Source organism: Bufo gargarizans, chromosome 3, assembly GCF_014858855.1.
Source record: "Bufo gargarizans isolate SCDJY-AF-19 chromosome 3, ASM1485885v1, whole genome shotgun sequence".
In the NCBI taxonomy this organism is placed as follows: Eukaryota; Metazoa; Chordata; class Amphibia; order Anura; family Bufonidae; genus Bufo; species Bufo gargarizans.
The window spans coordinates 553,427,611-553,449,898 of record NC_058082.1 but is presented as its reverse complement, the minus strand read 5'-3'; the positions used below and the strand labels follow the sequence as shown (position 1 = coordinate 553,449,898).

The 22,288-nt window shown below is 47.5% G+C and overlaps 1 protein-coding gene across 2 annotated transcripts; it reads right to left on the bottom strand.

Annotated features, from left to right (window-relative positions):
• Positions 1-12,167: 12,167 nt before the first annotated feature.
• Positions 12,168-22,229, bottom strand: QTRT2 (queuine tRNA-ribosyltransferase accessory subunit 2). 2 transcript variants are annotated; one of them, XM_044284163.1, is made up of 9 exons: positions 22,117-22,229; positions 18,472-18,689; positions 16,837-16,892; positions 16,434-16,510; positions 15,441-15,650; positions 15,098-15,297; positions 14,421-14,590; positions 12,977-13,076; positions 12,168-12,465 (listed from the first exon to the last, which is right to left on the bottom strand). In XM_044284163.1, exons 2-9 carry the CDS (start codon positions 18,672-18,674, stop codon positions 12,195-12,197), a joined length of 1,287 nt encoding a protein of 428 aa, XP_044140098.1. In that variant the 5' UTR covers positions 18,675-18,689; positions 22,117-22,229; the 3' UTR covers positions 12,168-12,194. The 2 variants fall into 2 exon arrangements, with proteins under 2 accessions (XP_044140098.1, XP_044140099.1); XM_044284164.1 differs by having other exon boundaries at positions 14,439-14,590; positions 22,117-22,227.
• Positions 22,230-22,288: the final 59 nt, after the last annotated feature.

Below are 22,288 nucleotides of genomic sequence, written 5' to 3'. Positions count from 1 at the left end.
ACGACATTCTGTAATTGATGGATTTATGAATTCTGCTTTTTACTAGAAAATCCTGAAGGAGAATGTCCAGCCATCAGTTCGTGACCTTAAGCTCAAGCGTACTTGGGTTTTGCAGCAGGACAATGATCCGAGGCACCAGAAAGCCCGCCTCTGAATGGCTGAGAAAAAACAAAATGAAGGTTATGGAGCTGCCTTGTTAAAGTCCAGAACTAAATCCGATTGAGATGCTGAGACCCTTAAACAGGCCGTTAATGCTCAAAAACAGGGGCAGACTGGGGAATTTAAGTGGCCCCAAGCTGATGCGGGGCCAAATTGACAGAAGATGGGGCAATAGAAGTAGGCGAGGTCAGGAATACCATAACGCTAACTTTTTCTGTTAGAACCATAGACCACAGTGCATAACAATATATTGCCCCAAAACAACCGTCCCTCTGTGGTGGCCATAAATGTCTGACATTTATTGTTCTCCTCCTCCAGTTGTCTCTAAGATACAGAGCAGGTGGCTTAGGAGATGAGATGTAGGCCACAGCAGTTGTATTCAGGAGGGCATGTGTGTCACTGGCTTGGCACATGAGAACCTAATTCTTACAGCCAGCTGCAGAAAGGAGGGCTTGGGTGGCCCCTTGGGCATCAGCCCACTGGGAATATTCCCTGTAGGGTCTATGGATAATCCGCCCCTACTTGAATACTTGTGGCTTAATTAATACAATTGTGGAAAAAAGAGTTAGTTAAAATTCCTCCACAGAGATGTGACTCATTGCCAAACGCTTGATTGCAGTTGTTGCCGCCAAGGGTTCTCCACAGTGTTGCACCCCCTACATCTCCTCCCTCATTTCTGTCTACCATCCTACCCATGCTCTTCACAGTGCTGCACCCCTTATATCTCCTCCCTCATTTATGTCTACCATCCTACCCATGCTATCCACAGTGCTGCACCCCCTACATCTCCTCCCTCATCTCTGTCTACCATCCTACCCATGCTCTCCACAGTGCTGCACCCCTACATCTCCTCCCTCATCTCTGTCTACCATCCTACCTGTGCTCTCCATAGTGCTGCACCCCCTACATCTCCTCCCTCATCTCTGTCTACCATTCACCCATGCTCTCCACAGTGCTGCACCTCCTACATCTTCTCCTCATCTCTGTCTACCATCCTACCCATGCTCTCCACAGTGCTGCACCTCCTATATCTCCTCCCTCATTTATGTCTACCATCCACTCGTGCTCTCCACAGTGCTGCACCTCCTACATCTTCTCCTCATCTCTGTCTACCATCCTTCTTGTGCTTTCCACAGTGCTGAACCTCCTACATCTCCTCCCTCATCTCTGTCTGCCATCCTACATGTGCTCTCCACAGTGCTGCACCTCCTACATCTCCTCTTCATCTCTGTCTGCCATCTTACCTGTGCTCTCCACAGTGCTGCACCTCCTACATCTTCTCCTCATCTCTGTCTACCATCCTACCTGTGCTCTCCACAGTGCTGCACCTCCTACATCTCCTCCTTATCTCTGTCTACCATCCTACCCATGCTCTCCACAGTGCTGCACCTCCTACATCTTTTCCTCATCTCTGTCTACCATCCTACCTGTGCTTTCCACAGTGCTGCACCCCCTACATCTTCTCCTCATCTCTGTCTACCATCCTACCTGTGCTCTCCACAGTGCTGCACCCTCTACATCTTCTCCTTATCTCTGTCTACCATCCTATCTGTGCTCTCCACAGTGCTGCACCTCCTACATATCCTCCCTCATCTCTGTCTACCATCCTACCTTTGCTCTCCACAGTGCTCCACCTCCTACATCTCCTCCCTCATCTCTGTCTACCATCCTACCTGTGCTCTCCACAGTGGTTCACCTCCTACATCTTCTCCTCATCTCTGTCTACCATCCTACCTGTGCTGTCCACAGTGCTGCACCTCCTACATCTCCTCCCTCATCTCTGTCTACCATCCTACCTGTGCTCTCCACAGTGCTGCACCTCCTACATCTCCTCATCTCTGTCTACCATCCTACCTGTGCTCTCCACAGTGCTGCACCTCCTACATCTCCTCCCTCATCTCTGTCTACCATTCTACCTGTGCTCTCCACAGTGCTGCACCTCCTACATCTCCTCCCTCATCTCTGTCTGCCATCCTACATGTGCTATCCACAGTGCTGCACCTCCTACATCTTCTCCTTATCTCTGTCTGCCATCTTACCTGTGCTCTCCACAGTGCTGCACCTCCTACATCTTCTCCTCATCTCTGTCTACCATCCTACCTGTGCTCTCCACAGTGCTGCACCTCCTACATCTCCTCCTCATCTCTGTCTACCATCCTACCCATGCTCTCCACAGTGCTGCACCTCCTACATTTTCTCCTCATCTCTGTCTACCATCCTACCTGTGCTCTCCACAGTGCCGCACCTCCTACATTTTCTCCTCATCTCTACCATCCTACCTGTGTTCTCCACAGTGCCGCACCCCCTACATCTTCTCCTCATCTCTGTCTACCATCCTACCTGTGCTCTCCACAGTGCTGCACCTCCTACATCTTCTCCTCATCTCTGTCTACCATCCTACCTGTGCTCTCCACAGTGCTGCACCTCCTACATCTCCTCCCTCATCTCTGTCTACCATCCTACCTGTGCTCTCCACAGTGCTGCACCTCCTACATCTCCTCCTCATCTCTGTCTACCATCCTACCCATGCTCTCCACAGTGCTGCACCTCCTACATCTTTTCCTCATCTCTGTCTACTATCCTACCTGTGCTCTCCACAGTGCTGCACCCCCTACATCTTCTCCTCATCTCTGTCTACCATTTTACCTGTGCTCTCCACAGTGCTGCACCCCCTACATCTCCTCATCTCTGTCTACATCCTACCTGTGCTCTCCACAGTGTTGCACCCCCTACATCTCCATCTACCATTCTACCTGTACTCTCCACAGTGCTGCACCCCCTGCATCTCTTCCCTCATCTTTGTCTACCATCCTACCCACCTACCCATGCTCTCCACAGTGCTGCACCCCCTACATCTCCTACAGTGTCCTAGGGAGGCCGATCACATCCCCTCATCTAACACTTCTCCACCCCGCCCCCTTCATCATCATTATCCTGAACCTGATCCATATCAAACATCCACACCCCATGCATTCAGAAGCACTACAGATATCAGCTCCTGCAGCTTTATATGTACTCCCCTATTGTGTTAAGATGGCTAGACTGTATGGACTGTAGTGCCCTGGAGCAAGAGCACTTTGGACTATGGACATTTGTGGACATTTGCCCCTATTGCAATTCTTCCATAAAGCCCAGATTGGTGGAGGCTGCAGTGATGGTTGACCTTCTGGAAGTTTCTCCTATCTGCACACAGGATCTTAGCCAAGGTCAACATTGGGTTCTTGGTTACCTTTCTTACCATAGCCCTTTTCCCCTGATTACTTAGTTTAGTGAGGCGGCCAGCTCTAGGAAGTGTCCTGGTTGTTCGAGACTTTTTCCATGTAAGAATTATGGAGGCCACTGTGCTCCTAGCAACTTTCAGTGCAAAAAAGCCATCAACGCATTACTTTATTGCACCTTGAAGAGTTAGTGTGCACTGTGATTTATGCTGTTGTGTGCATATTGGTTTCATATTGTCAAACTGCATTTATATGTTTATGGTTATATATCCTGTTCAATTGTACTGTTATTACACTATATCTGCACTTAACAGTGGAAAGGGTTAATGCCCAGCCAGCCAACACTGAGAGACTTTATGACTTTCTACCTATGCAACGTTTTGGAGAGAAAAAACATACACAGGGAGCTTCGGACAGCAGACAGTATCACACAGGATGGGATTAGATACACAGCTGAGCAGACAGTATCACACAGGATAGGATTAGATACACAGCTCAGCAGACAGTATCACACAGGATGGGATTAGATACACAGCTGAGCAGACAGTATCACACAGGATAGGATTAGATACACAGCTCAGCAGACAGTATCACACAGGACAGGATTAGATACACAGCTCAGCAGACTGTATCACACAGGATAGGATTAGATACACAGCTCAGCAGACAGTATCACACAGGATAGGATTAGATACACAGCTCAGCAGACAGTATCACACAGGATAGGATTAGATACACAGCTCAGCAGACAGTATCACACAGGACAGGATTAGATACACAGCTCAGCAGACAGTATCACACAGGATAGGATTAGATACACAGCTCAGCAGACAGTATCACACAGGATAGGATTAGATACACAGCTCAGCAGACAGTATCACACATGATAGGATTAGATACACAGCTCAGCAGACAGTATCACACAGGACAGGATTAGATACACAGCTCAGCAGACAGTATCACACAGGATAGGATTAGATACACGGCTCAGCAGACAGTATCACACAGGATAGGATTAGATACACAGCTCAGCAGACAGTATCACACAGGATAGGATTAGATACACAGCCCAGCAGACAGTATCACACAGGATAGGATTAGATACACGGCTCAGCAGACAGTATCACACAGGATAGGATTAGATACACAGCTCAGCAGACAGTATCACACAGGAGAGGATTAGATACACAGCCCAGCAGACTGTATCACACAGGATAGGATTAGATACACAGCTCAGCAGACAGTATCACACAGGATAGGAATAGATACACAGCTCAGCAGACAGTATCACACAGGACAGGATTAGATACACAGCTCAGCAGACAGTATCACACAGGATAGGAATAGATACACAGCTCAGCAGGCAGTATCACACAGGACAGGATTAGATACACAGCTCAGCAGGCAGTATCACACAGGACAGGATTAGATACACAGCTCAGCAGGCAGTGTCACACAGGACAGGATTAGATACACAGCTCAGCAGACAGTATCACGCAGGATAGGATTAGATACACAGCTCAGCAGACAGTATCACGCAGGATAGGATTAGATACACAGCTCAGCAGACAGTATCACTCAGGATAGGATTAGATACACAGCTCAGCAGACCGTATCACACAGGATAGGATTAGATACACAGTTCAGCAGACAGTATCACACAGGATAGGATTAGATACACAGTTCAGCAGACAGTATCACGCAGGATAGGATTAGATACACAGCTCAGCAGACAGTATCACGCAGGATAGGATTAGATACACAGCTCAGCAGACCGTATCACACAGGATAGGATTAGATACACAGTTCAGCAGACAGTATCACACAGGATAGGATTAGATACACAGTTCAGCAGACAGTATCACACAGGATAGGATTAGATACACCGCTTAGCAGGCTGTATCACACAGGATAGGATTAGATACACAGCTCAGCAGACAGTATCACACAGGATAGGATTAGATACACAGCTCAGCAGACAGTATCACACAGGATAGGATTAGATACACAGCTCAGCAGACAGTATCACACAGGATAGGATTAGATACACCGCTTAGCAGGCTGTATCACGCAGGATAGGATTAGATACACAGCTCAGCAGACAGTATCACACAGGATAGGATTAGATACACAGCTCAGCAGACAGTATCGCACAGGATAGGATTAGATACACAGCTCAGCAGACAGTATCACACAGGATAGGATTAGATACACAGCTCAGCAGACAGTATCACACAGGATAGGATTAGATACACCGCTTAGCAGGCTGTATCGCGCAGGATAGGATTAGATACACAGCTCAGCAGACAGTATCACACAGGATAGGATTAGATACACAGTATCACACAGGATAGGATTAGATACACAGCTCAGCAGACAGTATCACACAGGATAGGATTAGATACACCGCTTAGCAGGCTGTATCGTGCAGGATAGGATTAGATACACAGCTCAGCAGACAGTATCACACTTTAGTCCCCTTAGTGCCAATTGGCCATCGTTTAAATGCCACGGGCTACCTGAGCATTGTTTCTGACCATGTCCATTCCTTCATGACCACCATGTACCCATCCTATGATGGCTACTTCCAGCAGGATAATGCACCATGTCACAAAGCTCCAATCATTTCAAATTGGTTTCTTGAACATGACAATGAGTTCACTGCACTAAAATGGCCCCACAGTCACCAGATCTCAACCCAATAGGGCATCTTTGGGATGTGGTGGAACGGGAGCTTCGTGCCCTGGATGTGCATCCCTCAAATCTCCATCAACTGCAAGATGCTCTCCTATCAATATGGGCCAACATTTCTAAAGAATGCTATCAGCACCTTGTGGAATCAATGCCACGTAGAATTAAGGCAGTTCTGAAGGCAAAAGGGGGTCCGATACCATATTAGTATGGTGGTCCTAATAATTCTTTAGGTGAGTGTATATATGGGCTGTAACTATTGAGCGTTTGCACTGTGGAGCGCTCATTAGTGCAGCTTTTACCACCCCCCCCCCCCCCCCACTTGTGTTACAAGGGGTTATCTGAGAGAAAAAAATGCCCCCCATATGCCTGGGCCCCTCACACTGAATCTACTTATGCTCCCCGCACAGCCGCCGCTGCTTCTCCCCATGCGCGGATAAAAACATCTGGTGTCGGGGGAAAGAGGGCAGCCAATGGCAGGCAGTGACTGGGACGAGCCTCCCTAGCGTCACTCGCAATGCTAGGGAGGCTCATCACCGCCTGCCATTGGATTCTGTGGTGTGGGGACCAGGAGCGGCGCAGGGAGCGGGGAGGCAGGTAAGTAGACTGATTGTGAGGGGCCCGGGCATACGAGGGACATTTTTTTTGTCTCCGATAACCCCTTTAAGAAAAAAAAAAAGAACTCTGCCTGGAGGACAGGACCTGTGAGATGTCATCATGGAGGAGGTGAGTTCTTTTTTTTTTTTTTTTGCAGAAGCAGAGAAGGGGGCATTACTATTACAGGGGGCACAAACGGGAGCATTATTCTTACTGGGGGGCAATAATGGGGGCATTACTAATACTGGAGGCATCAATGGGGGCATTATTAATTCTGGGCGGCATTAATATTATTGGGAGCCACAATATGACAGCAACTTTACACCCTGTGTTAAGCGACGCCCCCACAACCACACCCCCTTTGGGGTGTGGCTTAACTTGACCGGTATTTTTGGTTGGCAACCCTATGTACAGTAAATAGACATATATACAGACACATACTGTACATAAATACATATAAAAACAATAGGAGGACATCTATCAAGACTGGTGTCTTCTTCGCAGTTGTGGATTTTCCATAGGCACCTAATTTAAAGGGACACTGACAGGCCCAATAAGCATATTTAGCTATATATATGACTGCACAGGTCTTCTAAAGTGTATTAAAATCATATAAGTATACCCCCTGTCCACATTATAAATAAAGTGATGTTTTTTAACCTGGTAGAATCATCTTCTTACTGCCCAAGGGGCGGCGTTTCAGTTCACTTGCGCCCAGCCAGCCGCCCCCAACCGCCGTTTTGAAGCGCCGCCCAGCTCATCAATATTCACTTCGCTGGGCGGCTTCTGCTGTCCCCGCTCTGAAGCGCTGCTCTGAAGAGTGCCCGGCGCAGGCGCAGAACGCAGAGGCTGAAGCAGGCGCGATGTGATCCCGGCCAGTGAGGGTGCCGGGTGCGTGCGCTGAAGATGAAATGGAGTCCGATGCCCATAGCTTTGAACTGGGCATGCGCCGGATCTTGTAAAGTCGGGGACAGCAGAAGCCGCCCAGCGAAGTGAATATTGATGAGCTGGGCGGCGCTTCAAAACGGCGGTTGGGGGCGGCTGGCTGGGCGCAAGTAAAGCTGAAACGCCGCCCCTTGGGCAGAAAGAAGACGATTCTACCAGGTTATAAAACATCACTTTACTTTATTTATAAGGTGGACAGGGGGTATACTTATATGATTTTAATGCACATTAGAAGACCTGTGCAGTCATATATATAGCTAAATATGCTTATTGGGCCTGTCAGTGTCCCTTTAAGCCGAGATGCAGCGGCCTTGTTGTAGATCTGCCGCATCCTCCCTCCGCTTTCGTACACTTCTGTCTTTATTCAAGCCAAAAAAATGGCAAGAAGGAAAATAAATGCGCCGGACCTGCTGGTCCCTCCCCGCCCTGCCCTCACAACACTCACTTTTTCGGAAAGTGGCAAGGGCGGCGTAAAAAACTCCACTTGACACAAAATGTTGTCGCAGTGGCATATAAAAAGTCACAAAGCTGAGGTTTGCAATTTTTTTTACTCCAGAAAAATGCTGTGTGTGTATGTATATAGATACATATCCACAACACAGAAATTAGGGGTGGGGGGGGTGGGGGGGGGGGGGGCTGTGTCTAAAATAAGCCCTATCTGCATGTTAATAGCAACCAATTGCAAATCGGCTTTCATTTTTCAGGAGCAAAATACAAAATGAAAGCTGCGCTATGATTAGTGGCTAAGGTTAATTTTAGGAGGCACATTTATCTATGTTATTCATAGCAACCAATCACAGCACAGCTTTAATTCTCCAAGAGCAGTATAGGAAATGAAAGCTGCTCTGTGATTGGTTGCTATGGTTAACTTTAGGAGGCATATTTATCTATGGTGTCCTTAGTAACCAATCACAGCACAGCTTTATTTCTCCAAGAGCAGTATAAGAAATGAAAGCTGCTCTGTGATTGGTTGCTATGGTTAACTTTAGGAGGCATATTTATCTATGGTGTCCTTAGTAACCAATCACAGCACAGCTTTATTTCTCCAAGAGCAGTATGAGAAATGAAAGCTGCCCTGTGATTGGTTACTATGGGCAACAGAGACAGTCTTGTTTTTAGAGCGTTTTCATAAATCTCATCCATGTCCGTCTGTCATGTGGTAATCACTAGATATGCGTATGTATTCAGCACCTCAGACACAGCCTCCATGGGCTGGCAGCAAGGCCTGGGTATGAGAGTGGCACTCTGTAGTCTAGAATCACAGCAGCAACAGCCCTGAAGAACCTCTAAGCACTACCACCCCCATCATTCAAATACTTGCCATTTCTGCTCCCCATTTTGCTGCATCAACCCCCAAAACTGCTAAAAATGCTCTTCTCTGTGACGTCTGCAATAACACACACGGTGTACTGATACCGGTTGCACTCTGCTACATCCTCCGCCCTGCTACGCCATGTTTCCTGCGGGAGAACTTGCCATGGATGGTTCTGGCAGCGTCACCACCAGTTTGGCAGTGACTCCAGTTAGGGCTCATGCACACGATCGTATGTATTTGCGGTCTGCAAAAAACGGATCCGCAAAAAATACGGATGACATCCATGTGCATTCCGTATTTTGTGGATTGGAACAGCTGGCCCTTCATAGAACTGTACTATCCTTGTCTGTAATGCGGACAATAATAGGAGATGTTCTTTTTTTTGTGGAACGGAAACGGAATGCACATTGAGTAACTTCCGTTTTTTTTGCGGACCCACTGAAGTGAATGGTTCGGCATACGGTCCGCAAAATAAACGGAATAGACACAGAAAGAAAATACGTTTGTGTGCATGAGCCCTTAGATTGAGATTGCGCCATTGACTCTACATGAGGGACACAGCCAAACAATTGTCGCCAGGAGTTACCGGGTGACATTGACGAGTGGCGCCTCCGCCGCTTCTCTGCTAATTAACATATTACGGTCACAGGCGCAGCCAGCAATTACTGCGGAGCTCATCGTTACCCGATCACTAATGATGGCGGCAGCGGTGGGCGCCATGTTTTATGTAACGCTGCAGATTACAGCAAAGGCCCCGCCAAAAATCAGGTTCTGACTCCTGAACCATCGCCGTCTTTCACGCTGTTTAAAGTTCTGTTTCTTATTTCTATCCGACTCCGGAAAAGCTGAGTGACAACCAAAATGGCCGCCATGAGGCTTTCTTAGAGTCCAGATGGTAAATTTAGAGTGCGGGGAAACAGCCCTGCACAGACAAGCGTGATGGAGGATATGGCGGCCATATTGGGGGTCACCCAGCTTTCTCAGAATCAGATATAAGTGAGAAACGGATTAAGAGAATTTTACGCGAATTTTCTACAAAACTTTCCCCATTGTTCTAAAATCTACAGAAAGTCCTGGAGAAGGGGGTTGTTTTGGTTCCTTTTTGACGTTTGGTCGGTTCCTCATCGTGTGGTTTGCTGTGTAGCCTCAGACTGTGCAGGATGCACTGATGTAGCAGAGCTGAGCGCAGATGGAAGAGGGATTAACATGTCAGATATGGTGGCGTTTCCCAGTCAGCAATTAGGTGGAGCCAGATCTCACAGGACTACGCTCACTAGATGTAGCAGTGCTGAGCTTGTGCTGTAAGAAAAACCACAGAACAGACGCAACATGAAATGTGGCGAACGACCCTCCAGCAGCGGCCTGTAAGTCAGCTGCACGTACAACTCCGCAATCTCTCATTGGAAACAGTCAGCAAGCTTGCTGACACCACTGAAACAGCTTAGCTGAGGTCCTTTTTAAAGTGGGGTGCAGTGAACGGTTGCCCCAGAGGAATGCACAGAGCCTGGTATAAAGAGGACACTCCCCAAAATTTTGAAAAATAAGCAGATGCCCCAATTACACCATAGGTGTGCAAATGGGTGCTCACTGGAAATCTGCTCCTCTACCTACATTCATATACTGTGTGTACACAGTGACTGCACCGGCAGAATAGTGAGTGCCGCTCTGGAGTATAATACAGGATGTAACTCAGGATCAGTACAGGATAAGTAATGTATGTACATAGTGACTGCACCAGCAGAATAGTGAGTGCAGCTCTGGAGTATAATACAGGATGTAACTCAGGATCAGTACAGGATAAGTAATGTATGTACACAGTGACTGCACCAGCAGAATAGTGAGTGCAGCTCTGGAGTATAATACAGGATGTAACTCAGGATCAGTACAGGATAGGTAATGTATGTACACAGTGACTACGCCAGCAGAATAGTGAGTGCAGCTCTGGAGTATAATACAGGATGTAACTCAGGATCAGTACAGGATAAGTAATGTATGTACACAGTGACTCCACCAGCAGAATAGTGAGTGCAGCTCTGGAGTATAATACAGGATGTAACTCAGGATCAGTACAGGATAAGTAATGTATGTACACAGTGACTGCACCAGCAGAATAGTGAGTGCAGCTCTGGAGTATAATACAGGATGTAACTCAGGATCAGTACAGGATAAGTAATGTAATGTATGTACACAGTGACTGCACCAGCAGAATAGTGAGTGCAGCTCTGGAGTATAATACAGGATGTAACTCGGGATCAGTACAGGATAAGTAATGTATGTACACAGTGACTGCACCAGCAGAATAGTGAGCGCAGCTCTGGAGTATAATACAGGATGTAACTCAGGATCAGTACAGGATAAGTAATGTATGTACACAGTGACTGCACCAGCAGAATAGTGAGTGCAGCTCTGGAGTATAATACAGGATGTAACTCAGGATCAGTACAGGATAAGTAATGTATGTACACAGTGACTGCACCAGCAGAATAGTGAGTGCAGCTCTGAAGTATAATACAGGATGTAACTCAGGATTAGTACACTATGAGTGATATAATGTTCATGCAGCATACGATACATGGGTCACTCAATTACACCTCCTTTGCCACATCTCCTATTGCTCTGTAATTTCATTCATACACCAGGAGTATCAGGATGAACAGTACTACAGGCTGTATGGAGACTGGGGAATGCAGTGAGATCAATAGCCCTGGAGAACCTCCAATTTAGGGCTCGTTCACACAAACGTTTTTGCGTTTCGTATACGGGCCGTTTATTGCGTTCCGAATACGGTCCATATACGGAACCATTTATTTCAATGGGTCCGCAAAAAAACAGAATGTACTCCGTGAGCATTCCGTTTCCGTATGTCCACAATTCCGTTCCACTAGATTTTGAGTCTTGTCCTATTCTTGTCCGCAAATCACGGTCTGTGGCTCCATTCAAGTCAATGAGTCCGTAAAAAAACTGAACACATATGGAAATGCATCCGTATGTCTTCCGTATCCGTTCCGTTTTTTGCGGAACCATCTATTGAAAATGTTATGCCCAGCCCAATTTTTTTCTATGTAATTACTGTATGTGCCATACGGACAAACGGAACAGAAACGGAAACACAACAGAAACAAAAAACGGAACAACGGATCCGTGAAAAACAGTCCGCAAAACACTGAAAAAGCCATACGGTCGTGTGAACAAGCCATTACAGACATGGTGAGTGCAGAAATATTCACACCCGGGGCCAAGGCTTTTACAAAATCTCCTGTTCAGTTTTATTATATTTGTACATCAGCGGAATCGCGAGGGGGCGGCTCTCGGGACGCTTGCCTCCTGATTATCTCCTTCAAGTCATGGAACTTTCCATCACTCATCGCCTCGCGCACGGATCGGAAGAAGCTGAAGTAGTGCTGGAAGTTATGTATCATGAGGAGGATCCCGGCCAGTAACTCCTTGGAGGTCAGCAGGTGATGGACGTAGGAGCGGCTGTGGTGGCGGCAGCAGTAACACGTGCAGCCCTGGAGCAGCGGCCTGAAGTCTTCACGAAACCTGTGACCACAGCAACATTACAACCCGAGTTCTGCAACTTTCCAATATACTCTGGCATTCAATTCCTCACTGTTTTCAAGATCTCTGCTTGTTGTCGGTGAAAAGGAACAGTCTCGTCTACAAGCAGTGACCCGTCATGGCCTAATACTCTAAAACATGGATTGTTACAAGGTATTTGATACTCGGCCGGAAAACAAGTCTGAAGCAAAAACGTTTTGTTACAATGTGCAGGTTACAAGTAGGAGATTCAGCTCACAGAGGAATGTCTAGACTGGATACAAATGTAACAAATGATCAGCTGTGAGCAGAACTGTGCAGCTTGTCAGCCTCTCAATGGGAACGGCAATGTTCCAACACATTAAAAGCAAGCAGAGATATTGAATTATGTATTAGAAAGCTGCAGAACTGTAAATTGCTGCAACGTATAATAATTACACGTTGGCAGTTTCTGGGAGAATCTACATATCTACGGCCTCAGTGATGTCACAGGTGGGAGGGGCCTCGTACGCACCGTTTCTCCTTCAGGCAGATCTCATAGGAGGTGATCTTGGGGCAGTCGATCTCAGGATCCTCAGTCTCCCCCCCATTAGTCAGCTCCTCCTTATCGAGGACTAAAGTGAAAGCAAACTGTGGTCACAAAGCAAGAAACTGTAATAATACTGTGATCTGTAATAATACTATAGTAACGGAGCAGACGCCGCGCTGAGATAATACTATAATAACGGAGCAGACGCCGCGCTGATATAATACTATAATAACGGAGCAGACGCCGCGCTGATATAATACTATAATAACGGAGCAGACGCCGCGCTGATATAATACTATAATAACGGAGCAGACGCCGCGCTGATATAATACTATAATAACGGAGCAGACGCCGCGCTGATATAATACTATAATAACGGAGCAGACGCCGCGCTGATATAATACTATAATAACAACGGAGCAGACGCTGCGCTGATATAATACTATAATAACGGAGCAGACGCTGCGCTGAAATAATACTATAATAACGGAGCAGACGCTGCGCTGAAATAATACTATAATAACAGAGCAGACGCTGCGCTGATATAATACTATAATAACGGAGCAGACGCTGCGCTGATATAATACTATAGTGATGGAGCAGACGCCGCGCTGATATAATACTATAATGATGGAGCAGACGCTGCGCTGATATAATACTATAATGATGGAGCAGACGCTGCACTGATATAATACTATAATGATGGAGCAGACGCCGTGCTGATATAATACTATAATAACGGAGCAGACGCTGCACTGATATAATACTATAATAACGGAGCAGACGCTGCGCTGATATAATACTATAGTGATGGAGCAGACGCTGCGCTGATATAATACTATAATGATGGAGCAGACGCTGCGCTGATATAATACTATAATGATGGAGCAGACGCTGCGCTGATATAATACTATAATAACGGAGCAGACGCTGCACTGATATAATACTATAATGATGGAGCAGACGCCGTGCTGATATAATACTATAATAACGGAGCAGACGCTGCACTGATATAATACTATAATAACGGAGCAGACGCTGCGCTGATATAATACTATAGTGATGGAGCAGACGCCGCGCTGATATAATACTATAATGATGGAGCAGACGCTGCGCTGATATAATACTATAATGATGGAGCAGACGCTGCGCTGATATAATACTATAATGAAGGAGCAGACGCCGCGCTGATATAATACTATAGTGATGGAGCAGACGCCGCGCTGATATAATACTATAATGATGGAGCAGACGCTGCGCTGATATAATACTATAGTGATGGAGGAGACGCCGCGCTGATATAATACTATAGTGATGGAGCAGACGCCGCGCTGATATAATACTATAGTGATGCAGCAGACGCTGCGCTGATATAATAATGATTTACTCCAGACTCCTATAAGACAGGATCAGGTATAAGCACATTTACCGGGGTGCGGAGGTTCACCTGCAGTCTCGGGGTCCGGCTGGTACTGGTGGGTGAAGCACAGGGCGCAGCCTCTCTCGGTCACTTCATACGGGAAAGTGCTGTCAAACAGATCCACGCCGCGCTCAATGCAGTCCATCACCTCATCCGGCCGCCCGATGCCATGGATGATCCTAAGGGAAGCGACAAGGGTTAAATTCAGATCAATTATCACCTTAGACGGGGCCAAGAGAAGCTGGATTGGTTTTGCTCCAGATAATCAGATTATAAATATAAGAATAGTTATGCTCCGCTCACATCCAAAGCTGCATTCACTGCTCTGCTGGCTTCTGTCTAGCACCCAGCACTGCCCTCGGCTGCATTCACTTCTTGACATACTTTCTTAGCAGTCAGAGCTCCAAGTCTCCTGCATAGACAGTCTGCTGGCAGCTACCACCGGCGTCTACTGAATTCTCTATAATTCTGCAGGCAGAGAGAATGTTATCTGACTATGCAGGGGGTTCAGAGCCCTGCCTACTATGAAAATATATGAAGAAATTAATCAAGAATAATTTGCAACTTCCCTGCCTGCTGTCACTGAGCCTTGCTTACATCCACAGTCAGAACACAAAAGCCTAATACACAGCTGAGGGTCTGTTACTATTGCATCCGGTGTATTGTACATTCTGCCGGCTCCTCACCGCGGCTTGTCCTCTGGTAACTCTGCAGTGACCGCTGAGATGAGGTTCAGCTTGGCCTCGGGGTTCACACTGCTCCCCTGGAAGCCGTCCAGCAGGAAGCCGCTGACGGGTCTCTTGGCCGTCTCTCTCGCTGACCTCAGCCTCTCTTCCTGGAGGTCTCCTCCCTCGATGGCGCCGATCACAACCTTCTGCTTAAGATCCTGTATATGGAGAAACACCACAGTCACCGGTGACATCAGAGAGACCGGTACCCATCCCCCACCTCATCACCCCTTTTAGAAGAACTGATTAACCCCATGTTGTTCCCAGCGCCGACCTTCTAAGCTCCTCCTGCTGCGCTCACCTCATTCTCCGACATCAGCTTGAGACATTCATCCAGAAATGCCAGCGAGCGGTCGACCGACTTCTTCGCCCTCTTCCTGGAGCCGCCCTCGGCCATCACCTCGCCATCAGACAGGCTCTGGATCCAGTCTACCTTCAGGGCGCTCTGCAAGGAGACGAACTTCTGGGGCGTCAGTTCCAACCGCCCCCCAGATCCCCAGACGGACACGGTCTATGGAGGGGGAGAGAAGAGCACATCGATGAGCAGCCCCATGCAAACTGAACCCCTGCTTGTCTGTGTCAGGCTTCACTGTACTTCCTAAATTCTATACATGAACCAGGAGGCTCAGGATGAGGACTCAGTCACAGGACCATACTTTCACGATGTTGCAGACTGCAGATAGCGGTACCGGCAGCGTGAATCCCGTGTTGCGGTGTGGACCCATTGACTTGAATGGGTTGGGGATCCACAAAATACGGCGAAAGGTAGGACATGTCCTATTTTGTGGTCTGGAGACACGGACCCGAAAGCCCATGGAAGCACGACCAGAGTGTTTCCGATCCGTGCCTCCGCTCCGCAAACGTACCTTGCGGATCGAAGACCCATTTAAGTCAATGATCTGTACCACACTACAGGATTTACAGGGCTGGTGCCCGCGGTCCGCAGCTCAGGCACGGCGACCATACGGTCGTGTAAATGGACCCTAAACAGAAGTAGAAGTCCCTCCTGGGCAGGGTTAACAAGTCTGTAACTTATAATTTCCAAGATCTCTGCTAGCAGTCAGTGACTTGTTTCTATTGAGAAGCTGTACAGACCTAACACTCCTCACAGCTTGTAGTTTGTTACAATTGTATCCAGTCCAATCCTTGTGATACAAACAGCCTGACTGATACACTGTAACAAACACTGTCACAATTGTGCTGCTCCTGTGTTTATACACAGGATGCAACTGTAACAAGCCCTCAGCTGGGAGAAGCCCTGGATGTCAGACTGTACGCTAGGGTCACATCTTACCTTATTGGTGTTGTATCCCGGGGGGCCCGGGGTAACGGGGTCATTTATTGAGCAATAGAGTAAAGTGTCTGATAAACCTGCGAGAGACAAACAAAACGAAGGTTGTTATTGGGGTCACATCCTGAGCCGCCCACCACAAGTGGAAGAAACGTCATCAGCGCCACCACACAGGATGTCACCAGACGGGGGAGGGGGGACCGGCAAAGACCCAAAACGTCATCACTAAGACAGATAGGAGATACATAGAAGATAGATATAGATATAGAGAGAGAGATAGATAGATATAGATAGACAGATAGATAGATAATAGATAGATAGATAGATAGATAGATAGATAGATAGATATGAGATAATGATGATAGATAGATAGATAATAGATATACAACCCCATCTGTGCACTCACCAGAAAACTTCCTGATCCCCTCCTTATATTCCTCCAGGACTTCCTGATGTTCTGCCCTGCACAGGAGTCACAGTGTGAGGATCTGCTGTATTACCTGTCCTTTCTCAATGCTTCTCTCCATCACAAGATCAGCACACTCCTCTCCTGAAATCCTCTGTGCTGCTGGGAGGAACCTGTACCTTCCACTATGTAACTCTCAGCCTGTGACCTCCACAGGATCAGCACACTCCTCTCCTGAAATCCTCTGTGCTGCTGGGAGGACCCTGCTCCTTCCACTATGTAACTCTCAGCCTGTGACCTCCACAAGATCTGCACACTCCTCTCCTGAAATCCTCTGGGCTACTGTGGATCCTGCTCCTTCCACTATGTAAGGGCTCATGCACACGAACATATTCTCTTTCCGTGTCCGTTCAGTTTTTTGCGGACCGTATGCGGAACCATTCACTTTTTCTGCCCTCGCCCGTTTCATAAGACCTTGGTCCCCTCCTCCGAACTCCCCTTTTTCTCTATCCTGGTACTATGATTTTCTTTTTGGGGGCAATTACTCCCCTGTAGGAAATTCAAGTACTTGCATGTCTCCTTGCACTATATAGTGGTGTATATATACCGATACCCCTTTTTGATATAATAAAGGTATTTTTAAAAGTCACCTTCTTTAGCTGTTTAAATTTTCTTTGATACTTAGGTGACAGAATATCCTAGTATTAATCCTAATGATTGTTAGCATTCACTTTAATGGGAAAAATATGGAAAATTTCAGCCTGCACAACCCCTAGCAGGTGCAGATTGCTGTGGCGAAATAGAGATATAAATGTAAAAACACAAATGCAATCGCACTCTGCAACCATCACTCTGCCCTGCCTTTATGCTGGATGTTGAATAAGGCATTGGTGTACATTTTGGCCAAAGCGTAATAAGCCACTCACCACGTCAAGGTCGCCTTCATGAGTGGTCCCTAACACTAGTTCCTACCTGTTATGGGCCATGACAGTCACACAAGTATAGTGGGCTCAGCATGCATGTTGGTACTTGCATCCCTGGATCCGATGAAAGCTGTAATGGCACCGGACGGGGTTAAAGGCAGAGTGTGCTTGGCGTGCATGCTGTACCTGCGCTCCCTGGACTTTATGTGGCTGTCATGGCCCATAACAGGTAGGAACTAGTGTTAGGGACCACTCATGAAGGCGACCTTGACGTGGTGAGTGGCTTATTACGCTTTGGCCAAAATGTACACCAATGCCTTATTCAACATCCAGCATAAAGGCAGGGCAGAGTGCATTCACTTTAATGGGTTCGCAAAAAAAAAAAAACGGAAGTTACTCCGTGTGCATTCCATTTCCATATGTCCGTATTTCCGTTCCGCAATAAAATAAAGAACATGTCCTATTATTGTCCGCATTACGGACAAGGATAGCACTGATCTATTAGGGGCCGGCTGTTCCGTTCTGCAAAATACAGAATGCACACGGATGTCATCCATGTTTTTTTGCGGACCGCAAAATACATGTGGTCGTGTGCATGAGCCCTAACTCTCATCCTGTGACCTCCAGAAGATCAGCGTACTCCTCTCCTGAAATCCTCTGTGCTGCTGGGAGGACCCTGCTCATTCCCATTCTGTTTGTGTTCCAGCCTTACAGTGTGGACAGGGTGACGTGGGTCACGGGAGGGACGCCGTCAATGCTCTTCAGGGTATCATGGGTTAGATGAGGAGGAGATGCCGTCCGTGTGTACAGCAGGCAGCCCGGGACCTCCAGTGTCTTCTCACCGGTCTGACCCAAACTGGTAATGACCCCACGGCGAGCGCTGCCTGTGACCTTACTGACCGCCAGCTTCATCATGGAATGGCGCCGTCACTGTCAGGAGAGAGAATACAAGGTGAAGCTCAGGGTTAAATCAGCACAAATGTGAGCACCAAGATGTCTGTGGCTGGAACGGCCCTTAAAGACTGAGGGATGGCTACCAGCTCTGGTCACCGCGGAGACTCTTCTCAACCCTAAGAATAGGACCCTCCAAGTGGACATTGTGTCCTGGGCCATCCGTACACTGTACGTCTTATAGGGGGAGGTCCCAAACAGGCTGAGAAAGGGAGGAGGAGGAGGAGAAAGCGAGTGTGCACACCACTCTAAGCCCTGTAGTCTCTGGGCTTCACATTGGGGGTCCCAGGAATGATGAAAAAGATATTAACCATCTTTAAAAGCTATGGAGCCTTGAGTCATTTCTGAGACACACGGGTTAAAAATCAGTCTGTTTGCAAGCTGTCACTTTGGGTTTTCTTTAAATCCCATCATCTGACAGCTTATGTGTGGCTCTTACCTTTGATCTCCTGACCTCTCTAACACTTATTTAAGCCATAATCTTAGCTGGTTTGAGCTACAATGAGCGTTTATGTGATCAGAAGATCAGAGATAAGACCTCACATGAGCCGTCAGCTGACGGGATTTAAAGAAACCACAAAGTGACTGCTAACTAGCTGGTTTTTAACCCTTGTATCTCACAAAAAGCTGAACATTTTTTAATAAAGATCAATTGAAAAGAAATGAATAAAATTTGTAAAATGCAATGAAAAAATAAAATTAATTGAACCAAATGTGTCCACAGCCTATAATGGCAAGACTCAAATATGTACAGTCAGGTCCATAAATATTAGGACATGGACACAATTCTAAAATTTTGGGCTCTATACACCACCACAATGGATGTGAAATGAAACAAACAAGATGTGCTTTACCTGCAGACTGTCAGCTTTACCTGCAGACTGTCAGCTTTAATTTGAGGGGATTTGCATCCAAATCAGGTGAACGGTGCAGGAATTACAGCAGTTGCATCTGTGCCTCCCACGTGTTAAGGGACCAGAAGTAATGGGACACTTTATTAGGCTGAAAAACACCACAAACTCATCAGAGAGAGAGCAAAAATATTAGGCGCGGCCAAAACAACTGCTGGAACATTCTTAAAAAGAAGGAACGCACCGGTGAGCTCAGCAACACCAAAAGACCCGGAAGACCACGGAAAACAACTGTGGTGGAGGAGCGAAGAATTCTTTCCCTGGTGAAGAAAACCCCCTTCACAACAGTTGGCCAGATCAAGAACACTCTCCAGGAGGTAGGTGTATGTGTGTCAGAGTCAGCAATCAGGAGAAGACTTCACCAGAGTGAATACAGAGGGTTCACCACAAGATGGAAACCATTGGTGAGCCTCAAACAGGAAGGCCAGATTAGAATTTGCCAAACGACATCTAGAAAAGCCTTCACAGTTCTGGAACAACATCCTATGGACAGAGGAGACCAAGACCAACGTGTACCAGAGTGATGGGAAGAGAAGAGTATGGAGAAGGAAAGGAGCTGCTCATGGTCCTAAGCATACCACCTCATCAGTGAAGCATGGTGGTGGTAGTGTCATGGCGTGGGCATGTATGGCTGCCAATGGAACTGCTTCTCTTGTATTTATTGATGATGTCACTGCTGACAAAAGCAGCAGGATGAATTCTGAAGGGTTTCGGGCAATATTATCTGCTCATATTCAGCCCAATGCTTCAGAACTCATTGGACGACGCTTCACAGTGCAGATGGACAATGACCCAAAGCATACTGCAAAAGCAACCAAAGAGTTTAAGGGAAAGAAGTGGAATGTTCTGCAATGGCCGAGTCAATCCCCGGAGCTGAATCCGATTGAGCATTTCACTTGCTGAAGACAAAACTGAAGGGAAAATGCCCCAAGAACAAGCAGGACCTGAAGACAGTTGCAGTAGAGGCCGGGCAGAGCATCACCAGGGATGAGACCAGCGTCTGGGGATGTCTATGCGTTCCAGACTTCAGGCTGTAATTGACGGCAAAGGATTTGCAACCAAGTATTAAACAGTGAGAGTTTGAGTTATGATTATTATTCTGTCCCATTACTTTTGGTCCCTTAACAAGTGGGAGGCACAGATGCAAACTGCTGTAATTCCTGCACCGTTCACCTGATCTGGATGTAAATCCCTCAGATTACAGCTGACAGTCTGCAGGTAAAGCCGACAGTCTGCGGGTACAGCCGACAGTCTGCGGGTAAAGCCGACAGTCTGCGGGTAAAGCCGACAGTCTGCGGGTAAAGCCGACAGTCTGCGGGTAAAGCCGACAGTCTGCGGGTAAAGCCGACAGTCTGCGGGTAAAGCCGACAGTCTGCGGGTAAAGCCGACAGTCTGCGGGTAAAGCCGACAGTCTGCGGGTAAAGCCGACAGTCTGCGGGTAAAGCCGACAGTCTGCGGGTAAAGCCGACAGTCTGCGGGTAAAGCCGACAGTCTGCGGGTAAAGCCGACAGTCTGCGGGTAAAGCCGACAGTCTGCGGGTAAAGCCGACAGTCTGCGGGTAAAGCCGACAGTCTGCGGGTAAAGCCGACAGTCTGCGGGTAAAGCCGACAGTCTGCGGGTAAAGCCGACAGTCTGCGGGTAAAGCCGACAGTCTGCAGGTAAAGCTGACAGTCTGCAGGTAAAGCACATCTTGTTCGTTTCATTTCAGATCCATTGTGGTGGTGTATAGAGCCAGAAATGTTACAATTGTGTCGATGTCCCAATATTTATGGACCTGACTAAGTCCTTGATGCACTGCTTACAGGAGATTATACAGGGTTAATACAATGGGGGAGGGGGTTAACCCACAGACTGGTATAATGAGGGGTCAGGGCCGTGCCCATGGCGGTGCCCCATGGTATGATGAGACTGGAGCTCATGATCAGTATGTTCCAGGCTGATAACCGTTTATTACACACAGTTATAATACACGGCGGCGCCTACAGACCCGACTTATCGGTGTTGGGGCAGATGTTACCTCTGACAGGTGACAGGGACCTAACAATCAGCCCTAATGGCACCGTACACAGACGTGAGGACCCGATGAGCCTCCGCCATACGTTGTCCCTTGACACCAGTAAAGAATAACTGGCAGTGTACAGTTTTTACCCGTAGCGCCATCTGCTACGCGGTCCAATCCATGTGCCGTCTCCAGCGGACTCTGTTTTGGCCTCTGTCCGGTGAAGCAAGCTCACAGTAACATCTGGTCTATGCGTCTGACACATACAACATTGGGTTCACTATCAATATGTGAACAGGGCCTGAGAAAGACGCAGAGCTCCTCAAGAAGCTATGGGGGGGGGTCCTATGCTGGATTCTTTGGCCATAGGGCGCCCTCCCCCGGATGTCTATGGCCGCTGTCACAGGAGGCGCCTCTTCTATGTGAAGCCCTTACACCCGACCAGGTTCTAACCACGTGACACGCACAATAAATAAAGTAAAATTAAACTACTTACATGTGCAGGGGTGAAGAGAGGCGCTTACTGTTTACATCACCCCGACCACCCAATCAGCGCTCTCAACGTCATCACTCATCGCCGATCATTACCAGTCATGTGACACTGCTTACGTTCTAAACGTAATGTAACTATGGAAACCTGAAGACGCTTCCGTTGCGCCTGCTGAATT